This window comes from Pantherophis guttatus, chromosome 1, assembly GCF_059756535.1.
Source record: "Pantherophis guttatus breed Tessera chromosome 1, ASM5975653v1, whole genome shotgun sequence".
Classification (NCBI taxonomy): domain Eukaryota; kingdom Metazoa; phylum Chordata; class Lepidosauria; order Squamata; family Colubridae; genus Pantherophis; species Pantherophis guttatus.
In genome coordinates this window covers 15,907,751-15,927,090 of record NC_142063.1, presented here as the reverse complement: position 1 = coordinate 15,927,090, position 19,340 = coordinate 15,907,751, and the positions used below count along the sequence as shown (strand labels likewise).

Below are 19,340 nucleotides of genomic sequence, written 5' to 3'. Positions count from 1 at the left end.
AACTGGGAAAACTTAAATCATTTTTGACTTCCATCTCCTAAGAAAGTACAACTGGCTGTTTGAAGCTTCAGGCCTACCTTAAATCTATAGCTTTAAATGAAAGAAAATGCCCATATTGAAGTCAGTTTCCTCATCCCTGGTGGTCCTGGAGGCTATAATGACAGGAAATTTCTAATCAGTCAGCTGTTAATCTTGAAATTTGACAGCTGTTCTCCCAAAACACAAGGCTTCTTGGAATCTTTTAGTTATTGACTCTTATATCCCTGACTGATAAATTGGGCCTTAAAATAAAAACAATTTTTTGCAGGCCAGTAGTTCTCTTCCCTAAGTAGTCCTTATTGGGAGAAAGGCTGAATGTTCCTTTCAAAACTTATTTTAAAGTCCTGAAAAGAAAACAAGTGCTCCCTCTGTACATCATTACCCTCTTCTTAGTTCTCAGATAGTCTTGTGTTATGGACTATTGGAGACTAGTTATCTCAGGAGAAAGAGATATGAAACTGAAGTTGGTGTCTGAAGTCTTGGAGCAATTTTTTCATTAGATTGGACCAGGTTACAGGAAGTTTTGAGTCCCTCCTTTTATTGGAAAGTGAATATATAAGACTGGTAGTCTTGTATATTCTATTAATTTAGTCTGCTATAAATTGTCTTTGCATTCAGGACAAATAATCTGCCATCAACAACAGTGAACTGATTGGATTGCAGTGTTAAAGAACAGTGTTTAGTTGTGTGTTGGTTAGTGTGTCATTTCAGTAGTGGTTAATAGATGGGCTTGCCTAACAGCTAATAATGAAGAGATTGTACTGTCCACTTAGTACTGTATTTAAACATGAAGGGTCCTTGGTGCTCTTTAAGTTTGCTTGTTTTCTTGCAGATGTTTCATTACCCAAACTAGGTAACATCATCAGTGCTAGAGAGGAGTGTTGTGTGCTGTCAGTTTATATTCTGATGGCTTACCCTGTGAGTGTTGGTGGGGGTGGTCTTAAAGATTTTTTTGCTTGGGCAGTTTACTGTTGGCTCTTTGGCAGTTTCTTGATTGGAGTATTGTTTACTTCTCCTTTAATGGTAATTAAACATTTATGCTCCATGGTTGAGGTTGGTTTCTTGTGGTATCATCCAGCCTTCTTTATTCTTGTTCAAATACCATCACTAGTTGTCATTTCGTAAAGTATTTCATTACAAAGTGCTATAAAAACAGGATTTTTTAAACATTGGGGCTTGATAAAATGTGCACTTCAATTACTGAAGTAATGTTTGGCTATTACTAATATTTATGAATGTGTTCAGTAAGGTGGGACCATTTGAGAAGATAGAAATGGACAGTCTAAACCAATGTTTTTCAACCTCAGCAACTTTAAAATGGCTGAAAAAATCTGTGAGTTGAAGTTTAGTGTTCACAGTTCCAAATCTGTGAAGTTGAATCACAAATCATTGTGATTAAGAAACTGGTATCAATCAACTGTTCCCAGGCATTTCTAGATCTCCTTTTTGGAGTTGATTGAAGAATAGCTTCAACATTAATTTTAGTGATAAATGACTCATCACACCACCAAAATGTTTCACTTCTGACTAGACCCATATAAACATTGGACACTTGACCATCAAACGTTCTTTTTAAACATATTGAGTGATCCTGCCAAGATTTATTGAAAATCACAAGATGGATTGTAATAAATTCATCAGTTTCCTACAATACTAGATTCAATAGTGTTTGAAATTTGGATTCCTGCATTGAGAATGCATTAAATGTTGCTTCAACCTCTAGAATTCTAACAGGGATTATCATAGCACTAGAAGCTATGTTTTGTGAAAGAAAACAAAGGAATTAATAATGTCTAGACTTTTAAGAAAATCAGACTGAGGGGAGACATGATTAAATGTTAGAAAATTTAGAAAATGTAAGTAATGTAACCTTTCATAAGGCCTTGAAAAACTGGTTCTTCCCATAAGCATTGGGAAGTGTAGTGTGTAGTAGTGTGAAGCTGCAGCTGAATACAGCTGAATATGAGTATTTGTGTGATGGGGAAATGGGTGCAGGGAGCTTTTGTTGTGGTTTGACAGGTGTTGTGTTTTTTGTTATTTTGTGAGCTGCCAAGGGTTATGATAAATAGATAGGAGGCTGTATAAGTCTTATAATAAGTTAATTAAATACTTCCTAAGAGCAAAAGTAGTGAGACCAATTACACACAGAAGTAGTGGGTCTCTTTCACTGGAAATGTTACAGCAGAAACTAAACTGTCATTGGTCTAAGATGTTTTAATTTAATTTTCACAGAGCCACATTTTGGATTTAACAGTCTAAATGGTATTTTTGAACTCTGTTCTAGCAAAGAAACTCTCTAAGATTTCTCTTCTTTCATAAAGTCCTTTGAATGGAAATACTACAGCTAGAAACTGAGAACTTGATTCATGTATACCAGAGGTGTCAAACTCATGGTCCGCAGGCCAGATGCATCATGCGCTGGCCACCCCCACCCCCGTTTTAGCAAAGGGGAAAAAAGTTACAATACGTCATGTGACGACGTGTTGTCACGAGTTTGACACCCCTGATGTATACCCTCTGCTCTGTTACTGAGCTGGGGCTCTGTTCTTCAAACTACCTTTTCCAAACGCATCCTCATGTTTCACTTAGGAGAAAGAAGTTAGGATTTCTTTCCCTCAACTGCTGTCTTTAACAGGTGGGGCTGTTAATGCAAATCCACTGAATTATGAACCTTTTATTTCCATCCATCTCCAAATCCAAGTAGTAATATGCATGGTCCGGCGATTATCCTGACCATTAACTATTAAATAGAATATCATCACACTTTTAGATCCCGTTTAAGTACAAGTAGTCCTTGACTTACAGCAGTTCATTTAGTGACTGTTCGAAGTTACAACAGCATTGAAAAAAGTGACTTATGACCATTTTTCACACTTATGACCGTTGCAGTATCCCCATGGTTACATGATTTATATTCAGAATCAGATGCCTGATAATTGGTTCATATTTATGATGGCTGCAGTGTCCCGGGGTCATGTGACCATATTTTGCAACCTTCTATCAAGTAAAGTCAATGGGGTCAGATTGTTAAGTCAGATTCACTTAACAGCCATGTTACTAATTTAACAACTGCAGTGATTCACTTAACAAATACGGCAAGAAAAGTTGTAAAATGGGACAAAACTCACTTAACAAATTTCTCACATTATAAATTTTGGGCTCAATTGTGGTCATAAATCAAGGATTACCTGTACTTATATTTGTGCTTCACTGCAAACTGCTTTCCAAAGCAGTTATGGATTTGTTTGTATTCCAAAAACACAGTTTTGAATAGAAATATAGGAAACATTGCGAAAACTGTGAATTGTCTTGTATAGGAAGAAGGAAGGTTATGTGTGATTGATTTATTACAACATTTCTATATCAGTCTAACCTCACTACTTGATAGAAACCTAGACCACCATCCACCTGAAGGGAGTGCCAGAATAAGATAGTTATGGCTATTATCTCCATCTGCTGCTTCAGCAGTAGCTGCAATTCTAGCAGAACCTTTAAGTCATGGACCTGGTTTTTCAGGGGAAGGCCAGCTTGTCCAAAATTGGGATCAAGCCAAATCAATTTATAAATAGTAAAATAACAAGGGCTTAATATATGCTTTGAATGAAAAGTATCATCAAGGCAGACTTTGGAGAAAAAACATTTTTTTCTCCCTAGAATCAGTAAAAAGGTCTAAATTACATTAGAAGTGATTTAATATATTGTGAAGAGAGAAATTAAAACACATTATCATGTAAAGAATTTTCCTGCTCATCCAGTGTCCTAAAATTACTTAACTGCACCATTTATCAGTGCATTTGTTGGAAAAGTGTTCTTGTGTTCTCTCCAAAAGAAAAGCATTGTTCTTCTGCCCAAGGATCTTACAACGCCAGTCTTTGCTTACATTCAACAGCAGAATAGTTTTATAAGGTTGAGAATATAACTGCAGATTTTTTGAAGTTAATCATTTGTGTGCATTTTTCAGGCAGAATGCAACAATTATATACTTATTATGCATAAGATAAATGCAACAAATTTATATGTATGTGGCACAAATGCATTTAATCCAGCTTGTCGTTACATGGTAAGTTCATGGCATATTTTTTGGATTATTGCACTATGTCTTTTACTTATGGGAACAAAGAAATTTCTTATTTACTCACAGTATTTATCTTAAGCCACTTTCTGAGTCAGGGGGAGCTACAAAATAGCATAAGAATTCTAGAAATAAGTAATGTAGGATACACCGTTTTTAAAAGCAATACAGGTTGCCCTTGATTTACAACCATAACTGAGCCCAAATTTCTGTGTGCTAAATGAATATTTGTTAAGTGAGTTTTGCCCCATTTTATGACTTTCTTGTCACAGTTGTTAAGTGAATCACTGTAGTTGTTAAGTTAGTAACATGGCTGTTAAGTGAATCTGGCTTCTCCATTGACTTTGCTTGTCAGAACTCACAAAAGGTGATCACATGACCCTGAAACACTGCAACCATCATAAATATTAACCAGTTGCCAAGCATCTAAATTTTGATCACGTGAACATAGAGATGCTGCAATGGTTGTAAATGTGAAAAATGATCTTAAGTTACTTTTTTTAGTGTTGCTGTTGTAACTTTGAATGGTCACTAAATGAACTGTTGTAAATCAAGGACTACCATTAGGACTGTCCATTGGAAGCTTTTTCTTCACCCTGTTAAAATCTTAGTAGCCATGGAGGAAATGGTACTATTTACAAAAGATAGTAGAAGATCCAACCATATTCATCCTATTTCTTTTACTTGGCTTTCAGAACTGTTATGTTACCCTAAACAAGGTCATAAATTATGAACAATCCTTGAATATAATCTGTTGATTAGGTTTTCCAGGAAGCAGGAAGAGTTCAACAGTACATACCAGCACACTAGCTTTCTCCTGATAAGTTAGAATTCTTTATAACAATTCTAATTTAGCATATTATCTGAACTAGTTAATCAACCCTTAACTATCAGTGAAATTTAGTGAAATTGGGAATATCACTAATTCCCACTATGGAAGAATGGATGATATTAATAGTTACTAAGAAAAAAGTTTTGCTAATATTATAAAAAAGGCTTACAATTTAGGAATAAGTTCCCAGTCCTCTTTGCTCTTTTAGATCACACTCCTCTGCCTAAGTCAAAGGAGATACCTCTCATAGGATAGGATCAGATCCCTCACAAAACAGTAACAGCCTCACAGTTTTAATTAAGTACTGGACTAGGACAATCTAACAAACAGGGCAGTTACAACCTTCAATATCAGAGAGTCAAAATAACATCAGATGAAAGAATCAGAATACCCTCTGGAAAACATGTACAGTAGGTGTTTTATCTCATCCTCCCAACTGTTTTCTCTATTCTCCCGTTCCAGAGAAATGCCACCCAGTGATGAATGACATCTTCCCTTAATGTAGGTGATAAAATAGAAACTTCACAAAAGTTCTCCAATTTTTAAAACTCTATTCAAGAAAAATTAATGGGGTTGGAGAGCCAGCTTAGACCTTAAAAGGGTGAACTGATAATGTGAGATTACAGATTCTCTGGAATGAGATAAATTCTGGAATAGTATAGAAAGAAGTTATACTACGGTAGCCTCTTTGGATCTCTAGGAGACTTATTTTCACATATCAATTCATTCAGCTTATAAAGCCATCTTTGAGTATGAGTTTTACTTCTAATAATTAATATTCTCTGGAACAAAAGTGTTTCTTAAGATTATAGTTGCAGGAAACTGTTCATTGTAGGAAACTGTGTTCATATCTGGACAGTTTCCATTATCTGCTGTCCTTGCCTTGCCATCAAGGCAAAGTAGACATAAGAGCCATAAGAAAATTTAGAGAAGAGTCATACAGCTTCCTCACAAAAGATTGCATCACTTGTGAGCTGTTTTTAGGTATTCAGCTGTATATTTTTCTCTTTTTAAAAAATATAATTTTATTTAAATTATCATAATATAAAATGAAAATGAAAATAAAGATATTAGGGAAATGTGGAAGGGAAGAGAGAAAAAAAAGAAGTGTGGGTTAAAGGAAACAGGAAAGAAAATTAAGTTCCAACCTTTTTCAGCATAATAAAATAAAAATAGTAAGGCAAGCCTTAATTTTTTACTTTTACATAACTATAAACTAGTAATTTCTCTAAGAACAAATTTATCCCAGTCAGAATTTCAATTTTTTTCTGTCTCAAACACAAAGTTTAGAAGTCTTTCCAAGTAGAAAGAAAGCTGGATATATTTTTTCTTCAATTAAAGCAGTTAATTTGTCCATCTCTGCTAGCTCCATCAGTTTTTCCATCCATTCTTCCATTATGGGGATTAATACATGTTTCCATTTTTGCACATAAATAATTTTTGTTGTAGTCAGCATATGCAAAGTTTTTTCTTTTTCTTTTTCTTTGGACTATTGGTCAAATTCTTTGACCAATAGTCCTAAAAGGAAAATCTCTGGTTTCAATATTATATTTATTTTAGGAAATTCCTGCATTAAAATGTAAATCTGGTCTGAATATTACTTTGTTTTATTTCAAGTCCACCAAAAATGATAACACGTTCCTTCTTTACAATTATGTTTTCATCATACATTTGAAATACTTGTATACATTTGGCTATATTTTTCTTCAGATGAACAGAAAACAAACCTTGGAAAGGATTATTAGGTTCTGTGTGCCAAGAGTCATGACTTTATAAGCCTAGTCACCCTACAGGGGCTCATGATGGTATATAGTGAGATAATTTTGAGAAGTGAAAATACTCCTATAAGCTTATTCTGATTTCGTACTGATAACCGCTTCCCTTCAGAGGTGGCTGACCTTTGCTTTTCATATGAACACCTTTATGGATTCTCCAATGCATTATTGTAACCTCTGGTGTTAGTATATGGAGATGGGAAGTACATTGCTCATGAAAGATGACATAGCCTTGGGAATGCTTTGGAATCCTATAGTAACTTTTTTTTTTTTCAACACCATACAGTCATCATAGCATTGTCTAGTTTCCAGTCTCTGTTCAGCCCATTATATGTTAGGATAATCAAAGATAGTTCCTGACCCTTACAAAGGACACTTTAAGTTATATTGTCTGATGAGTAAGGCTTCTATTCGTTTTTTTATGATCAGATTCTCACTTTCTGTTTAGTATAGAGCATATTAGGTCTCGACATTTAACAGAAATCTGGCTCAGGTGGGTGGACATGGAATTAAAGGAATGGATTTTTTCACAACTGCAATCAGCAGCAAAATTAGGGTAGATTTTTGACAGCTAGTGGAAATGGCAGATGGACTACTGTCAGTTGATTTTTAGGACACTTACATTTTCCACTCAACCCTTTGATAACCAGAATTTTTTATAGCATCAGAATATGGAGAACATCCTAGACTTTGGTTTCCAGACTTGAGATTTTTCTCAATAGAACCTCCTTAGTTTTTGTTTCATATAAAGCACTATTTCAGTCATCCAGATTCATGCTCAGCTTGGAAGTTGAATGGAGTCAAGTGGTCTTTACCTTTTAATGGATAAGGAAACTGATTTAGCAAGAAATATGAACATTGTCACTAATTCATCTGCTCTCTGGGAATTATTTAAAATAGGTAATTGACAATATGAAATTAAAGTTGTATACAAGAGCTACAGAAAGCAGAGGAAGATGTCCATATGAACCAACTGTGAGTTATGCCTCTTTAATTGTTGGTAAGTTTTCTCCTTGCCCTGAAAAATGTCTTGATATCTTTTTCATTTAGTCATGGTTGTCAAGCACTGATTACTCAAATTAGAGTGAATATATTTCAGATGTGATGTTGCTTATCAGTCTTTGAATAAAAGACTGGTTTGAAAAAGCTATCAGGAAACTAATTGCATATGCAATCTGCCTATACAGTATATCAGCTCTTCCTCAATAGCTGGCTGATGTAGGATTTTTTTTTGAAAGACTCTAATGACATATTTATTCTTTTTCAACTTTGTCTGCTTATAGCCTTTGTTCTTTTCTGCATACTGTAGATTTCAAATGAAGTACAAGGTCATAGTGGGGGGAAGAATGTTACCCTATTCTGTAAGCAGCAGCTTTTTGGTTAAAAAGTAATTTTAAAAAAAGAAACTGATATTTTATACAAAGACTCTTTTCAAACTATTTTCTATTGTCATTGGACAATCAATGTAGCCTTTTAAACTTAGCTGCTTGTTTTCCTCTATTTTTGGAACTTGCTGATATGTTTGACCACTGCTTCATTCTGTCAGGCATGTTTGCAATGGAAGCTAAATTGCTGACAGCAGTCAACGTGTCAGTCTCAGCCAAAGGCTGTACATAGCTCTTAAGCAAAATGCCCTCAACTCTCTCCTCCCACCTCCATTGTAATTCCACATAGTTGTCATTATTATAGCTGTCTCCATTCTCTGACTTCAGTCCATTTTTCTTGCTCCTGTCAGTGCCAAGTCACCTTCAAGCACAGTTGAACAGATAGCCATAGCAAGGAGAAATAGTAAGAGTGAGGAGGAACAGATGTTGGTATAGAGTAGGAAGGACTGACTTTGCCAGTCCTTAATGTTGGCATTAATATTTTCATATTAAGATGAAGAAAGCTATGCTGTTGGACTTGCAATAATACAAGGATGGCTTTTTGTGTTCATATTATTTATTATGTATTGGATGGTTATATACTGTACCATTGCGTCAGATTAAATTTCTGGCAATTGAATACTCATAATTCTAACCTGGCTTACAAAAGTGTAATTTTTCTAATGATATGTAGATTTTCTAATGATATTCCTATTCTGTTTTTGATACCACATATCAACCTTTAGCCATAGTTTTGCTCTTCTACTTCCTTTATGTCTTGCCATGAATTATAGCAACATTTATTTAACTTGCTAAATTAAAATAAGATTAAGCAGGTTTATTGTTACGAGATCATAACAATAAACAATTGTTACTTACGAGATCGCCTTCTGCTATCGACAGCCTCCCACCGGCCAGTACGCTCCCACAGAGAGGGACTCCTCAGGGTACTGTCGGTCAAACAATGTCGACTGGCGACCCCCATGGGGAGAGCCTTCTCTGTGGGGGCACCCGCCCTCTGGAATGAATTGCCCCCAGAGATACGGATGATCCCTGACCTATGCACCTTTCACCGTGCCCTCAAGACGTTATTGTTCCAACAAGCTGGGTTGGCCTAAACATTAATTTTAATGGGTTGTTTTTGTTTTTAATGATGTTGGGGCCAAATTATCTAATATGTTTTAAAATTGTTTTTAAATTTTATATATGTGTTTGTTTTATCTTTGGCTATGCACCACCCTGAGACCTTCGGGAGAAGGGCGGTATAAAAATTAGATTAAATAAATAAATAAATAAATAAATTGTTGTACATGGTTCATCATTCTGTGGAGAACTGCTGTAACTCAAACTAATGTTAGGCTACTCACATGCTAAACAACCATCTTTAATCTATTTCTATTTTTATTTTAAAGGAAAAGCAGCTGTGAGACCCCAGTCCAGCATCATATCGTGATCATGGACCTTTCCATAACCTGCATACATGTTATTAAATTCCAAAGGTGCCATTTGAAGTAGTGGCCCAGATATGGGATTTGACATGGCTCACACTTGTGTCTTCTATGCTTTTGCTTCTATATTTAACCTTGAGCTATAGCACACACAATATACCCATCTCCTCCTGCAAATTGTGGCAGGGATAAAAAGATACATTTTTTTATTTGCTTTGTCTCAGATGGTGCACTTTATACAGCCACTTCAAATAACTTCTTGGGTACAGAGCCAATTATATTGCGGAGTTTCAGGAATCCTTTAAGGACAGAATATAAAGCAACTTGGCTTAATGGTAAGACATTTTATACAAAATTAATGAAGAAAATGGTGTACAGTAGGGCTTTTTTTGCAAGTTGGTTTTTACTGTGATCTCAGCTGCCTGTGTCACAGATTGTCACAAACCAAATTTTTAACATACAATTAAACTTGTCAGCATAGGAAAAAATTGCCTGATGAGAAAATAACACTATAAGGAGCATTCTGGAGTTACAGTAGTAGCTTAATAAGTAAGTAATTTTTTATTGAAACAAGAAGTCTTTTTTCCGATTTTATCAGGGATAAATGTAACCCAAGACAATACTCCAAAATTATAACCTAGTCTTTAGACAAAAACAGCTGTATAAAAGAATTGTTGCAGATTTTAGTTGGAGAGCTTTGAAGTAAGGGCTGTTTTAGAAAATATTAAAATAATGGATCTGCTGCCATCCCCATTCATTCTTGCTCCATAAGTTTGCTAATTGCTCTAGAATATACCTAGTGTGTTTTATTTATTGATTTCTGATATTGATATATCACCAGAATCCAGAGGCATGATATTTTACAGCCATAACAACACAAATGTATATACATAAAAACAAAGTATAAAGAATCAAATGATCAAGCTTTGGAATAGGGTGAGGATAGAACTTGGCCATGGTTTCATTGGATGCATTAGAGAAGGATAGTTGAGGCACCATATTTTGGTTTTATTGGTGTTTTGGCTTTTTTGTTTGTTTATGTAGCTTGCCAGATTTTTTTAAAATGGGTGGTTATATAAGTCTTGTAAATAAATAAATCTTAAATACATTCAGAATAGTCCATCTCAACTCCTCCTTAAAATAGACTCAAGGTAGACATCAATATGTTCTGGGTGGGGAGATAGGGCTTTCCTATAAGGTAAGAGCCATCACTAAAATTCACCTTTCTCAAGTTTGCATTGATGTAACTTGTGCAGTGGGAATCCATAGTGTTTCCCTCTGAAATGAGTGTATCGGATAAATCAGTTCTACTTGGAGAAGGCAGTGCTGCAGAAACCATATGAGGTTCTTAAAATCAAAAACAGTTGACCAGAAACCAGTATAGCTATAACTCTAGACTGGAGATGGAGGCATCTGAGACTTCGATTAGGAGCTATAAGACATTTGGGATCTCTGGACTTGTGTGCACTGGAATCAGCAACATTGGCAGCACCAGTGGAGTCAATGGAGCTAGTAGTACCATGGATACATATTGTAAATACAGTTGCCCAGAGTAAGACAGAACCAACTGAGTTTTGACATAAGTTGTGAAGCTACTGCAAAGGTTTGCTAGGGACCGGAAAGGCTACAAAGAAGTTTGAAGCTTGAAGTGCTGTGTGGTTCTTTGACTGACAAGCTGTCATAGGTCAAATACCAGGGGTAATGCTCAGTATGGCAAGGTGAGCAAGGCTGGCAAAGCAAGAGGCTGGGGTGGCAAGGTAACATAATGTAATCAGGCAAGGCCCGATACTGTCTAGACTCTGGGGCAGTATGTACTCTGCCACCTTCTTGAACATTTGGCTTGGGCAGCAGAATTGATAGTCTCATGACTCATGGGTGCTTTTGGCCTGGGAGAGTGGCCCATGTTGTTGACTCTTGTTCAAGCTTAAAGTTCACAGGTCCCTCACCTACACTAGGGCCTGATCTTTTTCTGTTGATATACTGCTCTGGGACTTTAAATCCTCTGCACACCTGTGCAAAGTTGGGGGGCTTGAGGAGCACTCTAAGATTTCCTCAGGTTGTGAGCTGTTGCTGCTGGGCTCTAAGGCAAAAGCAGCTGACAGAGTGATGGGGATCCATGAGGGACTAGAATGACTTTGGGACTTTGGGCAGTGCCATGGATGAATAAGTGAATGAATGTGGGTGTAAGTCTGGAAGGTAGAGACTGGGGTGGGAAGAAACATGGAGGTGGAGAGAGGGCAGGTAGAAATATTAATGGTCAGAAGTAGATATGGTGGAAATCTGAACAGCTCCTGTTCAAAGAATAGCTGTGGCAGCTGTGTCCAGGAGAGCTTTTATAACAGGGCTGTCAAAGTAACAGCCCGTGGGCCAGGTGCGTCACACACTGGCCATGCTCATGCCCTGTTTAGCAAAGAGGAAAAAAGTTCCGATATGTCATGTGATGCCACCATGACAACGCAAATTTGACACCTCTGCTTTATAAGCTCCATCAAGTGCTTCAGCTGTACCCTTTCCTAGAGTGAGAGGTATTTCAGACATTGATGCCCTAGTTAATGTGCTCTACATAGGACTATCCTAGAAGATAATTTGGAAGCCACAACTGGTCCAGAATACAGCAATGTGAGCAGCGGGGTGTGCATCATGTTACATGTATGTGTCGTTCTTGCTTTGTGAGCTTTACTGGTTACCAGTTGGCTTCCAAGTTAAATTCAAATTGCTGATGATCATCTATGAAGACTTATATGACTTAGAGCCTGGTTATCTATCTGGGGTCTATCTCTAATAATTTCTGTCTGCTTAATGAGATTGAGGACAGTGGGTGCACTTCAGATCCTTTTAGTCAAGTAATGTCATCTAGCTAAGCCTAGGCAGTGTAGTATCTCCCCCCCCCCGTCAGCTGATTTTTGTAGATTCATATGTCTCGTATCCTACAGTTGTTCTGAAAGTTGTTAAAACATGGCTCTGTTTTTAGGGCTGCGTCTATGGTGGACAAACAAAAACCCCTTTGTTAGGGCGTGTTTTTTGGGGGGGAGGGGTTGGTTGGTTTCAGGATGCCGATATTTTATTATTTTTGTTTGACATTTTTCTTATTGTTTCACTGTTCCTGATGCACATCTTTTCTTAATATTTGGGTTTTCTCTGTATTATAAAGCTCCCAGTGTCAGTCTCCAAATGTAGTAATAAATTTAAAAATAAATAAAAATGGGTTAAGGTGTGATGGTTCACCCTTAGAAGACCTAAAGGGCTAGGTTGAAGACAGATCATCTTGGGGGAGGTCTTTCTGTATGGCCACTAAGAGCTGATATCACCCTGATGGCTTATAATCAGTTCGAACATGGTGTTGTCGATTTGGAGTCATCCAGGTATAAAACTGTCATTTGAAATGCTGACAGAATGCTAGCAATCAACAGACTTTTTTCTGTGCAGACAGCTATCAGTCATTATCTGGGCATCATTAGATTCCTAGTTCATATTTTCCAACACTTTTCAGTATGGCTATGTCAATTTCCAAACCTCTGGAAGCTTCAGTACAATCACGTCACAATACAATCTACTACTTGATGAGGTTTTTTGCTCTTCTCCAGTAGTCAAAGAGTTACTTCCAGACCAGTGGTGGGTTGCCCCTGGTTCAGACTGGTTCTATAGAACCGGTAGTAAAACCGGCGGGAGGCTCCGCCCACCAACCACGATGTCATCAGGAAGCTTCTACACATGCGCGCATGCGTGCATGCGTGCGGCCCCGTTGCAAACCGGTAGTAAAGGTAAGTAGAACCCACCCCTGTTCCAGACATCAGGATCTTATCCGTTGACAAGTTTTTATTATTTATTTACTTACTTACTTATTTACGTATTTAATTTATTATTTATTTCTATGCTGCCCATGATTCTGTTCCTTTTTGTTGAGCCTCTTTCCATAAATATTCTTGTCATGTTTAGTGAAATAGTTTGTCCATCACTTTTTGCTTTGCTAGATTCTTGCTTTTTGGAAAGCTGCCTGGTTTGGCCTGTTTCCTTTAGATATACCTTTTACTTATACAGTATCTTTGATATTCATTATCTTCCCCTAACATAAGTTCTACAGATCTTTAGCACAATAATATTTCTTCGGGGACATTTCTGGTTAGCTCTTTTTTAACTCAGTTCCATATTACTTAAATTCTCAATTCCTACCTGACTTTTCTTCAAGTTCTTTCTAGCCCAGGACTGACTTTACACCATTTCTTCTCTGCCTTGCCTCGAATTCCTTCCTCAGATCTCCTCTCAATTATCCCTAATGCATTTTAAATCCTATCAAAGCTATCTGATTTTCTTTCATAGTATATGAATTACAAATTGCTTTGTTGACTGTCCTAAGTTAAACTGCCAGAAGAGTAGCACCAAGTCTGTGTCCTTTACTCTTAGGAAAAATTGCATACTTGTTTATTAAATTTAATTATAACCTTCTAGCATGATATCAAGGTTCTCCCAAGGATTCCATCACTAATAGTTTATAATTTGTAAACTTATTTCATTTAATTAATTGCTTCAAAATCAGATAATTAATCCATAAATAAAGTTCTTTAATCCACTGACAGGCTTATTTTTCACCAGTTTTACTTGCCAGCAGGACTCCTTATTCCTTTTGTGACATAATAACAGAAACAAGATACAAAGAGATTTAATTAGTTTCTATAAACAGTTCTTTTATTTTAAAAAGGACAAAATTGTTCTCATTTAATTTGGGTAATAACACATTATCCTTCTTATAAAAGATTAATCTTTCATGTTATAGCTGGGTGTCTTATGTTAATCTGTGTTAATTTCTGCTGTGCCCTAATTTTTAAGAAGTAAAATTGGAAAAGGGGACGGACTCAAGCAAATATGCACAAAGGACAGGATTTAAAATATCACCATGAGGTAATTCATGTCCTCATTTTAACTCATGCAAGTTTCAGTACCTGCTGAAAATTTATACTTTACTAATAGATTGTGTATTGGTTTAAATAAAGACACCCAACTATACATAAAGAGGTGAGTCAGTGATGGGAAAGAAAAAGCTATCAGGTCAAATGGGTTGCTATTTTATACATTAGGGAGGAAAAACGTAAAGAATATTTCTAGGAAAGTGGAAATCGAAGCCATATTTGGCCAATGCAGGAGCTAGGTGTTGAGCTTTGATGTATTTGACTATTATGTTTTTAAAGACTGAAATTACAACATTTGAATTCATAAAATCATTACTGCCCACATTTTACTGGACATTTTGATTATTTTAAAGAGAAAAATGGAATAGCAATAGCTTCTTAGTATTCTTCCCTGTCTTTAGCTAAAACTAGATAACAACAACAAAAATTCTAAAATCATCTGGATTTTCTTTGTAGCCTTGCTTATTTTTATGTGTTCCAGAGCCCACATTTATTCATATGGAACTCATACAGGAGAATGAAGCAATCTCTGACTCTGACAGAATTTATGTGTTCTTCACGGAAACTGCTACTGAGTTTGAGTTCTACGATAAGCTTCGGGTGTCACGAGTAGCTCAACTCTGCAAAGTGCGTGTTTGAATTCCTCATTTGCTTCTCTATTAGACTGTGAAAAATGGAGTCAGTGGAGATATTGGGCTGATAGGAAATGGTTCATATTTTCATTGAGAAAACAGAATTAGAAGAAGGAAATTGTACTCCATCTCTTTAAGGAAGAGAGCCCTTTATTTTGACTCTGTAGAACACATTTTTTCCTTTTTGCTACTGTATTAAGAGGAAGGAAGACAGGCAGCTAGCTCTCGAATGGTTAACCATCAAGCGAACCTTTAAAATTCTATAGACCTTACATATGTATGCATAGTGTTTCCCTACTCAAGATGTCCCAGTCCTGAAAAAGGCTTAGTACAGCCGTTTGAAGTGGTGGTCCTTTGTTTCACTAAGCTTAATTCAAAACGGTGGAATTCTGCCTCAATACAGAATTTAGATCAGAATTGAGAGAACTCCTAAAACCTGCGCCAACTGAAGCACCAGGGCAAGCCTCTTTGCTTTGGCCAACAATTTGTTTGATATGGCATACCAGCTGCTAGAAGTGGGTTTACTTTAAAGAAAGGGAAGTTTCATTTTCTGAAGTGAAGTGAGTCTTTGAAGTTTTGTACAGGTTTAGTATTTAGTGAATTAAATATCCAGACATTTCAGTTCCAAATCAATTATGAATATTTTCTGTTGTGTTTATTATTTTCCCTGTTCATGGTTCTCTTGGTGCATCTTCTGGATCTATTACAGACTCATTTTTCAGTGGTGTTTATCAAGCTGCTTGATTTATTTTCATAAAGCAATGAAATAATGTATTAAGATCATAAAACAAGTTAGCATTTTGGAACATTTTGCTAAGTAGTTTTGTAACAGGATTTGATTTTTCTCTCCTCAAGGGTGATCTTGGTGGAAAGCGAACATTAAAAAAAAGATGGACCTCATTTTTAAAATCTACCCTTCTCTGCTCTGTTCCTGAACTGCAATTTCAATTTAATATCCTTCAGGATGTCTTTGTAGTCAAGAATTCAAACTGGCGGGAAACCATAATTTATGGGATTTTTACCCAACAATGGTAAGAATTCTTCTCCATAATATCCCAAGACATTTTCAATCTCTTAAAATTAACCACAAAGGACAGGTATATTGAAAGTATAATAATAACCACATAGTTTAAGGAAAGATCTATAATCACTGGCAAATACAGATTCAAGTTAAGGTAAAGGTATGGCATTTGATTCCATTATTTTTGCACTATACTCTGGCATGAAGAATAAAAGGTCAAAAGCACTCAGATTTGTGAACTCTTTTAAAGCATTCATGAGGCTTGAACTGAGAAATTTACTGCAGCAGTTAAACCAGTACAATGGTCCTGAATTTAAAAAAAAACTGCTGTATCATCTTATGGCCACCATATTGGTTCTGTTGAGAATACTTTTGTGGTATCAATTCCCTAATATTGTTAGGGAATACTGATTGATAAATGATTTAATTCATGTTTTGGTGACCTCAAGATTAAATTATTATACATGTTCAAAGTTATATTTTGAATTCTTGCTTACTGAACAAACCATAGTTGCCAGATTGATACATTATACTAAGCCTCAATGAGGGTGGATCATATAAACACAGTCAGAAATAGGCATACCATTCTATGATTTCTCCCATAAATCCTGCTAATTTGTCTTGCTATGGCAGAGATGGGATGGTCCTGGGAGAAATGAGCAAAAAATCTGTACACTGTGTACACTGAATATATACTCACAGCAGGATCACCTAAGATATGAAGCTCATCCCACTGGCCCAATTAATGTTTGTTTAATTAAATTAAATTTCCCACTTTGACCCTCAAAGCTGCTTAACTCCTCCCTTTCAACCCCCACAAAAGAATTTTTCAGCTCCATTTGTATAGAGATATCACCCTATTACTAGCTATTGGCCTTTTAGCTATTTTAGCTAAGGCTAAAATAATTCTAGAAAAAAAAGGGTAGCTCAATCCTAGATTAGACCCTAACCCAAGTTTACCCAAACTTTAATGATGGAATTAAAAAGCAACTGAAATCTTGGAGTAAAAAAAACCCTAAGCTGCTGGGTTTCACTCCAAATCCATCTCATACCAATCATTGTGGTATATGTGTTTATATGTGTTCCTGGGAGAGATGAGGAAAGAGCACTGGAAAGATATGCCAAGAAAACTACAAGGAAGAAATAGTGTAAAGTGATTGAGGTGCTGGATGATTGACCCTTCAGGTGAGATGGCACTCAACTTGCTGCTGAGGAAGAGTTGAGGATCTTTTGGGGTACCAATAGTGTTTATGACATAGCTGGATTAGAGCCTTCAAAACATCTAGTTGTTTTCCTGCATGTTTTCCATGCAGGAAAAGAAAATTGAAGCTGCAGGAGAAGTATGGAATGTAAGTAGTATAAAAGTTAAACACATTAAAAGAAGAAATAAATCAACTATACATAGATAGACAAATAGATCATAGAAGAAATCAATCCACAGACCTTGCTCAAGGTGACACGAATAACCAAATTATCACCCTTTGGACAAATTATGTTAAAATCTAGTTCTCTGGAGAAGTCTGTAATGCTGGCAAAGGTGGAAGGTAAGAGAGACTGGAGAATGACCAGGAAGCAAGATAATGGATTTAATTACAGCAGCAATAGGTTGGAAGATCTGAAGGATCAGGCTGTTCACAGATATAAGTCTTTGATCATATTAAATATTGTCATAACATTTGATTGATTAATATAATAGTATGGCCAAGTTAAGTGACTTACCATTTTTTAAAATGGAGAAATATATAGCACTCTGAGGTATTTATTTATTTATTTATTTATTTATTTATTTATTTATTTATTTATTTATTTATTGGTTCGTTTTATGTGCCGCCCTTCTCCGGAGACTCAGGGCGGCTTACAATGCATTAAGTAATAGCCTTCATACTTTTATATATACCTGCTTAGTAGGGCTTCGGGCCCCTCTAAGCGGTGGGTTTTTTTATACAAAGTCAGCTTATTGCCCCCACAATCCAGGTCCTCAATTTACCTACCTCGGAAGGATGGAAGGCTGAGTCAACCTTGAGCCTGGTGAGATTTGAACTTGCAGTAATTGCAGACAGCTGGTGCTATTTAACAGCACTTTAGTCTGCTGCGCCACCAAGGCTCTTTATAATAATATTTATAATTTTATAAAATTTTATAAAAATAATATTTTGCAAGCTGTTGTCCGCTTTCTTAAACTAAGAAACCCAAAACACACATTTAATTCCTTTATGTTCTTTACCATTTACTCCTCTTACATTCAAGTGGCAATCTTTCATGAGCCATAGTTCTTACCAGATAGGCCCATAGATACTCACCTCTGCTACTCATAGTTTAGTAAATTGAAGTATCTTGTGTTATCAGGCTTAGCCACACTTTACTACATGCAGCAATACCTCTAGCAGTAAGGATAATACCAGTTAATTTTGATCCATTTTGGGCAATATATCTCAAGTGGAACCAAAGGCCAGTTTTAACTTCAGCACATTCTATTCCATTGGGTCATAGAATTTTTTTGCCACATTTCTGCATTAGAATAGATTATTTCCCACTTTCAAAAAAGCTGTTCATTGCAGAATTCTATTTTGTGCTTTATTTAAGGGGAAAGTTGGATATTTCAGCTGTTTGTGCATTCCAGATGGAGACTATTCAAGAAATTTTTCTGAAAGGGAGCTTCAAAGGTCCTGTTGCTTTGGAAGGTTCTCATATGAAATGGGTGATGTACAGGGGAGATGTCCCAACTCCTCGCCCTGGGGCTGTAAGTCTCAATTTCTCCTGTTGAATAGGCATTTCCTTGTTGAGTATGAATATGGTTTGGTCTCAAGACTGGGAGGTTTGAATTAGAACTCACATTCCAAATATTTTTCACACCCTGCAGGCTAACATATTTAAGTAACAGATGCTGCTGTCAGAAGATTAATTGTACTTTTCATTTGACTCTGCCATTTCTTAATCAAAACTATACTGTCTCACAAAGTATAGGATAAAACTCTTTGACAGGAATGATATTATAGCACAAAACAGTTTTAAATATTTAAGAATTTACAAATAATATTGGATATGTGGTAATTAATTGAACTTAACTCCTCGACTGAACCCAGACTGTACCATGTGTTAAGCTATCAAGTGTCTATTACTCTGTTTCCCCTAAAGTAAGACATCCCCTGATAATAAGCCCAATCAGGCTTTTGAACGCATGCACTAAAATAAGCCTTCCCCGAAAATATTTAACCGCATACGCAGCCAGTCCCTGCCATTTCCTTTGGTTAGA

General features: G+C 36.3%; 1 protein-coding gene across 6 annotated transcripts in view; it reads left to right on the top strand.

The window, feature by feature from the left end:
- LOC117668594 (semaphorin-4E-like) overlaps positions 1-19,340 on the top strand; it is a 37,625-nt gene that overhangs the window by 8,284 nt on the left and 10,001 nt on the right. For 2 of the 6 annotated variants that reach the window (XM_034422595.3, XM_087877285.1), the window contains 6 exons: positions 4,001-4,099; positions 7,619-7,718; positions 9,755-9,865; positions 14,916-15,061; positions 15,922-16,097; positions 18,671-18,827. In XM_034422595.3, the coding sequence (XP_034278486.1) occupies positions 4,001-4,099; positions 7,619-7,718; positions 9,755-9,865; positions 14,916-15,061; positions 15,922-16,097; positions 18,671-18,827 (789 nt within the window). The remainder of the gene's footprint in view (positions 1-4,000; positions 4,100-7,618; positions 7,719-9,754; positions 9,866-14,915; positions 15,062-15,921; positions 16,098-18,670; positions 18,828-19,340) is intronic. The other 4 variants (XM_087877193.1, XM_034422598.2, XM_034422597.3 and 1 more) reach the window with 2 other exon arrangements.